Source organism: Cricetulus griseus, chromosome 7, assembly GCF_003668045.3.
Source record: "Cricetulus griseus strain 17A/GY chromosome 7, alternate assembly CriGri-PICRH-1.0, whole genome shotgun sequence".
Taxonomy (NCBI): domain Eukaryota; kingdom Metazoa; phylum Chordata; class Mammalia; order Rodentia; family Cricetidae; genus Cricetulus; species Cricetulus griseus.
In genome coordinates this window covers 46,977,699-46,985,964 of record NC_048600.1, presented here as the reverse complement: position 1 = coordinate 46,985,964, position 8,266 = coordinate 46,977,699, and the positions used below count along the sequence as shown (strand labels likewise).

The window sequence follows — 8,266 nt, the reverse complement described above, 5'->3', positions numbered from 1 at the left end:
CAGTGCTTCTCCACAGGGCTCGGAAAACTGGTGCTGGCCAATGAGAATAAGAAGCCGGCTGGCGAGGCTTTCGATTCTCTTGTGCTGGGTTTGTGAGCCTCAGGAACCATCCAGCTGTATCTTAACTGGATAACAGCCCCCAACCTTCCAATCAGGGCCCCAGGCCATTCCAAGTTTCTCTTTTAGAAAACCTACGACCTGACCACTGGATGAAAATGAAAATGGATTAGGCTGCAAAACTTCTAGAAAGCTTTCTCCCCAACACTCCTACCCCAGGGTTTGGTTTTGGACAGCTCTTCTGTTGGTGTCACCTAGCCACAGCTCTCTTGAGCTGGTAATGGTGGTATATGCCTTCCTTTAATCCCTGCAAGCAGGTGGATCTCTGAGTTCGAGACCAGCTGGTTTGTGGAGGAGTTCTAGGATAGCCAGGGCTACACACCCTGTCTCCAAAAAGATACAAACAAATAAGCAGGTATCATTTTGCGGATCCCTGAAAGAGGAGTTGCAAAGGAGGAGCTACCAAGAAAAGCTCTCCAAGGCTGGGGGTGTGACTCAGCAGCATGGTGCTTGCCTAATGTGTGCAAGGCTCTGGGTACTGTCCCTGGCACTGGGGGGGAGGGGGGAGAGCAGGGGTGATGTATAATGTTAAATGAAAAAAATCTCGTTTCAATATTATTGCACACAAATGTAAGATGAAAAACACTGAGGAGATTCTGCAGGACCCAGAGAGGTAAAACTTAATCTTTATAAAAGTGAGACTGTGGGTGGTTTCCAAAGGATTTTCCAGGCTGTGAATTAAACTGTGCGTTAGGCCCCCAGGCTGATCAGTGGTAGAATGCTGCCCTACCTGAGCTGGCAGGAGCCTCAGTGCATCCCTCTGAGAGATGGAACCACACTGCCTTACACCCAGTAGCAGAGACCCCAAAAGCACATGTGGTGTCTGCACTGGCAGGTGTGTCCAGCCTTTTGACATTGTGACAGGAGGTTGTCATCTACAAAGTTCACACTCGATAACTTCACTGATGAGTTACAAAAAGAATAGAAAAACGATCATTGGGTTAAATCAATTTACAGTTTTGTGTTGGTGGGATCCACAGCTGTCCTGGGGTCAAGCAGTGAGTGGCCTAGCAAATTGGAAATGGAATGCTAGCTGCTAAACTGAATATATCCACCTATCTACAGGCAGTGCTGACCTCTCTCAGGTATGGGAGAGGGCACCCACTCAGTGTACCCTTTTCTTCAACACAGCCCAGCCAAAAACCCTGCAATGGGCAGCTGTTTGCATGAAACTGTGTTTGTACACTGCTCATTCTCTAGGACCCTGAGAGGCAGCACAGGCAGCCATCGCCTCCACTATGGGGTTAAGAGGTGGGAGCAAGCAAGCTGCTTGGTTTTCATGGCCGCAAAGTGCTGACTGCTGACCCAACCTCACTAGGACCAGCATCATGAGCTCACTGCAGAGCTCCAGAGCCAAACTCCACAAGCCAAACTCCAGGCTGCCTACAGGGGCACAGGGCCTGACCTTTACTGAAAAGTTACTGCTCCAGAGCAGTGAGAGAACAAAGCCAGGGCCCCACCCTGACTTCGAAGGTGAGGTTAGTTATTTGGCCCTTAGTGCTGGGGATACAGAAGCTGAAGTCTGAGCTCTTGTACAAAAAGTTAAGGCGCGCTGCGGGCTGGTGGTGGCGTAAGCCTTTAATCCCAGCACTTGGGAGACAGAGGCAGGCAGATCTCTGTGAGTTCAAGGCCAGCCTAGTCTACAAAGAGTTTCAAGACAGCCAGAACTGTTCCACAGAGAAACCCTGTCTCGAAGAAAAAAGAAAAAGAAAAAACAAAAACAAAAAGCAACAAAAAGTTGAGGCTCAGTGGGCAAGCCCCAAACCTGTTCCTCTTCTGTAAAAAGCAGCAGAGCACGTTACATTGGTCAATCGCGGTTGTGTTAACTACAGTGAAATTAATGGCATAGTGTGGGAAGTTGCCGATCAGGTTGTAGGGTCCACCCCCTGAAATCACGAACTCTCACAGCCGTCTCCCACCCGGTTTGGGTTCACCTTCTGTGCTAAGTTTTTCTGGGCAGCTCTTGAGGCTGTCAGGGGACCCCAGGGATTTCCATGAGGAACCTGGACAAGGGTTCTTGGCTCTTCCATCTGCAGAACAGGCTGTGGCATTAGTCAGGTGACTTAACGCGCTGCTCTCCCCTCGATGCCCAATAACAATGCTGGTCACAATTAGGGTTTAAGGAGTTGAGGTTGGGTTCCTTCAGGAAGGGAATCCAGGGTTCTCTCTGAAGGGAGAAGCAGCTGACCGGTTGGGCTATACCTAATTTGCTCACAGGCAAGTCATAAAGCCTCTTGCACCCTCCTTTTGAAAACAGGCCGCCCCTTCGAAAATACGAGAAAATGCCTAGCGAGGGGCTCTGGGTGCGTTAGCGCTCATCGGTTGAGGCTCTATGAATTTGTCCAGTGAAAACCCATGTCTGAGACCTGGAGGTGGACTCTATGCACACAAATCCTAAAAGAAGCACGCATGCAGCATCAGCGCACTCACTTTAATGGGAAGAGGGTTCTCATTTCTTACAGCAACAGGTAAAAACATAAATACGGGTGGGTGGGCGGCGGCAAGGCTGCCAGGGCCCGGGCGCCCGGCCCAGGCTCCGGGATTCTAGGCTGGCACACCCGGCTCCGGGACCCAGTGTGGAACCCGTGAGGGGTGCCGGTGACCCTGAAAGGGCACTCCCGAGACATCAGGCTGCGTCAATGCACCGGGGAACAAAAGGGATGGATCGAAGAAAGTTCCCAGGCCAGCACGAGGGTGATTGTGAAATCCGAGGGACAGGTCATAGTGGGAGCCCTTCCTCCCCGGTGTCATCGCCCTTCTAAAAGTGGGAATCGGTCCCGGGCGCCTTCTCTACCAGGCTCGGATGCCGTGCAGCGTAGACACTCCCGAATTGCCCTGCGGCATCCCGGGACTCTGCACGGCGTTCAAGTCCCCGACGCCGAAGTTCACGAAGTTGCCGTTGGCGGTGGGGGCGGGCTGCGCCGCGGGGGGCGCGGCGGGGTAGGCGGCGCAGCTGTAGCCCGGACTGCAGGCCGCGCCACCATAGCCGGGGTAGGGGTAGGCGTTGTAGCCGTAGGCGTTGAGACCCACGCCGTAGGCGGGCGCATAGGCCGCCGAGTCCCCGAGGCAGGGCTTCCCGTCGCGCACCAGCACCGGCACCGCGATCCTGCGCGCGGGCGGCGGCGGCGGCCCCAGCAGCTCTAAAGTCTGGTCCTGCCGCTGTCGCTTGCACTTGTAGCGCCGGTTCTGGAACCAGATCTTGACTTGCGTGGACGTGAGCTTCAGTACGCTGGCCAGTTGGTCGCGCTCGGGCGCGGACAGGTACCGCTGTTGCTTGAAGCGCCGCTCCAGCTCGTAGACCTGCGCCTGCGAGAAGAGCACGCGTGGCTTCCGCCGCCGCCGCGCGCGTGGTCGCTCGGCGCCGTCAGTCTCGGCCTTGTCCAGCTCCACCGCCTTCTGCAGCGCGCACAGCTCTGAAGGGAAGGGGAGACAGAGGGATAGTCGGTTAGAGCGGCCAGCCCAGGAACTCAGGGCCCACGTGGGGATACTACCCTGTGTTGCATGGGGTGCCCAGCTCGGTTTCGGCTCACTGCCGAGTGCACGGGGTTCTCACGGTTCGATATTGGCGCAATTGCGCATTGGGGAAAGCATAAGGGCATGAACAAACCGAAAACAAGTGCAGAAAACAAGTGCAAAAGGAAAGCCTAAGAACAGGACAAAACGAAACAAGAGAAATCTTGCCGTTCTCCTCCTCTCCCAGGCTTCTAATGGCAGTTTGTGATTTAGCTTTTCTGGATGCAAAGAAAATAAAATCGTAACGATGCTCGGGGGGTGAATCACATCAGGGATACTTCGGTTTGACTCCCAGTTTGTCTTTAATCAGACAACTAAAGATCTAGAAGGGCAAAGGTATGCGTTTGGAGTCCCCCAACAGGGCTTCCAGCTGGAGTTTGTGAGACTCCCCGACCTCTCAGTAACTGTGGCGACTGAAACAGGGGCCTCTATAGAGGCCCTGCAGGATCCGAGTCAGTCGGTAGCAATCAATTCTAGTCCTCCTCGGATGTTCCTGGGCCTTCTCTCTGCTCTTGGAGAAACCTATGGATGCTTTCCTAGATCAAGGAAGCCATTGGGTTCCTCTGGCTTTCGCCCAGCTAGACCCAGAGCTGGGTCTCCCCCGTGTGCCTGCCTTCTGCGAGCAGGCCAGACACCCTCCCCAATTCTAAGACTTCTTGTGTACAGCCACCTTCGGAAGCCTTCTCTGCTCCCCAGCGTCTTCGTTCGTTCCATATTTTCTAAGATTTCCCAGAAGAGAATTTCTGCCTGTGCTTGCCTGGAAATTGTGCTGGAAAAACAAAGCCAAATCGCATCTCAAAACCACGGCCCTGTTCCCAGACTTCTCTTTTCTGACACAAAGAAGAGGCCCGGGAAGGCAGGGTGGGCTAGCAAGGCCCAGGACCCGCGGACTAAACCTTCTATTTAACAGTTCTCACTGTCTCAAAAAACCGTAAGTCCAAAAGAGAGTTTTAACCCTCGGATGCGGAGAATTGTTCTACTGCAAATTGTTAGATAGCTTAACTTGGTAATAGATCCAAGAGCAAGGCCCCAACCTACTGGGGCTCTGTAGGCCGAAAACACTCTTTTAAAGTAAGTCTCTCTCACACACTTTTTCCCCCTAATCTTCCGCGTTTCCTCTAAACTTGGCTGAGGGACGAGAAGATACTGGACAACTTGGAATCTTATACTCCAAACTCCCTGCGCCCAGCCTTTAGCCCAGATGCGCTCCTGTCTGGCCTGGCTTTCTTGGCTCCGGGGGTTGGGCATAGAAGCGACTTCAGAGGAGAAGGGCTTGGGGTTCTCCTACCTTTCTTATCCACTCGAGGGTCCTTGGCGGGGTCAGGGTCGCCGTAGGCACGAGGATAAAAAGTGGGGGCGGCTGGGAAGGCAGGAGCGCACTTAGGGGGCGAAGGCGCGGGGCCCAGCTCCGCGCGCAGCTCTGCCAGGCCGGGCGCTGCCGCCTCGGGCCCGGAGTAGGCCTCGGGCTTGAAGGCGGCCAGCATGCAGGAGGCGGGCGCCAGGGTGGCCTCGAGGCGCGCAGACAGGTCTCCAGCGGCCAGGCTGCGCTGCTGCTGCTCCAGGTTCAGGATGTCTTTGACTGAGAAGGGCGTGGGTGTGAGCGCAGGGCTGGGGAACATGGTGGCGGCGCTGGTCTCACAGCGCCAGGTGGGCGGTAGAGAGTGGCGCTGCCCACCCCCAGGGACAGCCTCCCCGCATGGTGCCCGCCGCCCGCCCGCGCATCCGTCTCTCTACCCTGGATGTGGCGGGTCAGCAGGTATCGCGGAGCACCAGGGGCAGAAGAGGCGGGAGCAGAACAGAGCAGGGGGACTCAGCCTGCCATTGGGCCAGGGGCCTCGATGACAGGAGCGACGGGCAGTTCTGCGTCACCTAATATAGACATAGGGTTGGGGGAAAAAATCCTACCCAGCTTTTTTAAAGGAGCCGTGACACATTTGGGAGAGTCTCCAGCCCCTGCAGGAGATTGCTCCTAGTTTGCCTGAAAACCCCACGGAGATTCATTCAAAATACCTGACTCTTTTGAGCTGAGTCTAAGCACAGAGTTGTGGTGGGTCGGGGGTTTGAATAAATATTCCTCTCACCCATCACTGAGTGGGCTAGTGAAGATGGGGCGGGCAGGAGAAGGGGGTTATTTACAGGGATCAAGACTGGCACTAAAATACGGATTGCTGAAGTCTGGCATAGGAAGACAAGCTCAAGGGGCACAATTGTTCTGGGCTGATAACAGACCAATTTAGGAATTTGGGGGTTGGGGATATATAATTTGACCTCCACCCAGGATTCCAGGCAGGCCCTAAGGTATTCTCAGCAAGTCAAACTGAACTGAAAGGCGAAGTGGCTAATTGTGAGGTGGGAGTGGCCACCTGAAGTAGACTACGTTGTGTAAGCGCCTCTCCTGGGAGAGCCATTCATGAGGAAATTGACTCTTTAGTGAGGAAGCCAACCCAGGTTCTGCTCAGCCTCCCTGAGAGCTGTCTGTCCCTTCTCCTGCAGCCCAAGCTGCTTCATTTCTTCCCATTCCTCCTGGGCCACCAACAAGATCCCAGGCCTTTTCTAGCTCCAATCCCCTGGGGGCTTACCAAGGCAGGAAACAGAGCAAGGCAGGTGCAGGGGCATTTTCAGCCCCATGGTTCTTCTGTCTGAAAACAGTCAGGGCTTAAGGAGTCCAGGTTTTGTTCTAAGAGAACTGCTTGGATCTAAGCAACACTTGGCCTTCTTAGACCCCTGCATACAGCAGACTGGAGCGTTATCCAGCTATAATCTCAGAAAGAGAAGGCACAAGGCCTCCAGGCAAATGCTACCCCATCAAAGGTACAGTAAGGCTGGACACTGTAAGAACTTGGGCAGGGAATGCAAAGGATTATGGAGGGCTACTTGGCCACCCCTGAGGAGGCTCTTGGAATAGAAAAAAATGGGGGCTGTAGGGTCAAAGGTTAGCTAAACAAGCCACTCCCAACTCATGGGCCCAAAGCCCAGAGGGGTAAAAGTGGGTCAGTGCAGAATGTTAACTGTCCATCCCAGCAGAACAGTGGACCTTTGGAGAATGCTGGCACCATCTGGGACATCCTGAAGCCATTATAGACCCTTCCCACCTTTCATCAAACCCAAACTCCCAAGGCCTTGGGGCTTCAACTGAGGGAGCAGGAGGGCCCAGCTCCACACAGACTATAAAGCCTGCTGCCCAGGAAACCCAGTTCAGGGCTCCAGCCATCAGCGCCAGACTGAGTAGCCATCATGAGATCTTAACCCAAGGACCACAAAGCTTTTTCTGAAACTACTAGTTCCAACTGCAGAGGAAGCCTTTCCAATGACAGGGGCGTGGGGGGGGGTGCTCAAAAACTGTAGATCTCTGCCCCTCCATTTCTTCACAGTCAGTCTTCAACTTTGCGGCTTTTTTGTTTTTGTTTTCTCTTGCTGCGGCTTTTGGTCACTTTACAATTACTGCTCTGAGCAACCTAGTTGGGGACTCTCCTTGCTTTTGAAGATTGGTTTCTGTGGGTTGGATGGGATGCCTATCACCCAGGCGGTGACGTCTGGCAAACGAGCCACATCCGATTCAATTAAATGTCTTGCTGAAAACAGCTTCGGGCGAGGGTCCTGGGAGCCCTGTTAAGTGAATCGGCTGGCCCAGTGGATCGCGATGACAGTTTGAAAGATTAGTGTGAGGCGACGCCTGAAATATTACCGTTTAATGGGGCGGGGGTACACATCGGGGCTGCATCCGGGATCCTTATTTTAAGTTTTTTTTTTAAGATAGTTCTGAAGAAGGGGGCATTTCCTTTGCAAATCAAGATGGTGAGGATTTGTCACCTATTTTCGGATATAAGGGCTCCAGAGCTGACAGATCTGTGGGTCAGGTGTCAAGAAAAAGGAAGAAAACTCTTCTAATTTGAACAAAATCAGTGACTTTCCCACCCCCTACAACCTTGGTGAAAAGGCCCTGGCCTTTCTCTTTGGAGAGGAAGCGGGACAGAGTGAGATAAATAGACAAAATAGAATTGGGGTGACCCGTGAGAGTTTCCTCAGAGAGCTGTCCAGACCACTTTCCAACTTGGCTTCAGTTCTGGCTGTCTTCAAGCCAGTACCAAAGGAATATATGATATATATGATATATATATATCAGAAGTTACAGTGGTTGGGAAGGGGCACATCTTTCTTTCCAAGGGCGGCTGGCTCAACCTGGTCGCTAAGAAGCACTTGGCCAAACACACAACTTCAGCGAGAGGAACCGAGACAAAGGCGCCAGGGGGAGACAGCGAAAATCTGCTGGGCTATTTCTTTGCCTTTTAAAGACTGGTGCTTTAGGATTAGTCAAATTCCGGGGTAGCTCCAGCGCATTCTGCGTAAATAAATTATTATTGATTGAAAAGCGATCGGCGCGGCCCGAGCTGCTTCCCCCTCCACCCGCAATCAGCAGCGCCGGCCGCGAAAGGTATATATGATTAATTGAAAGATAAGCTGCAACTATCACCCGGAATGTCATTAATGCGCCGGGGAGACGTCCATTGGAGACAGGCGGCGTTATCCGTAGCTTTATCTTCAACAACGCCTCGCTCTCTTGGCCCGCGCGGGGGAAACAGATGGGGGTTTCTGTCTGGGACGCTCGCCCCGTGTTTATATTTTGGGAAGAATCGCA

The 8,266-nt window shown here is 53.4% G+C and overlaps 1 protein-coding gene across 1 annotated transcript; it reads right to left on the bottom strand.

Annotated features, from left to right (window-relative positions):
* Window positions 1-2,907: 2,907 nt before the first annotated feature.
* LOC113836654 (homeobox protein Nkx-2.5) lies at window positions 2,908-5,249 on the bottom strand. The gene is made up of 2 exons (XM_027425182.2): window positions 4,919-5,249; window positions 2,908-3,530 (listed from the first exon to the last, which is right to left on the bottom strand). The coding sequence occupies exons 1-2, from the start codon at window positions 5,247-5,249 to the stop codon at window positions 2,908-2,910; spliced, it is 954 nt and encodes a 317-aa protein (XP_027280983.1).
* Between the last annotated feature and the right edge of the window lie 3,017 nt (window positions 5,250-8,266).

Coding starts and splice junctions, on each gene's coding strand:
- LOC113836654 (XM_027425182.2), bottom strand. CDS start 5,249: ATGTTCCCCAGCCCTGCGCTCACACCCACGCCCTTCTCAGTCAAAGAC. Junction 3,531..4,918: donor CCCTCGAGTGGATAAGAAAG/GTAGGAGAACCC, acceptor CCTTCCCTTCAG/AGCTGTGCGCGCTGCAGAAG.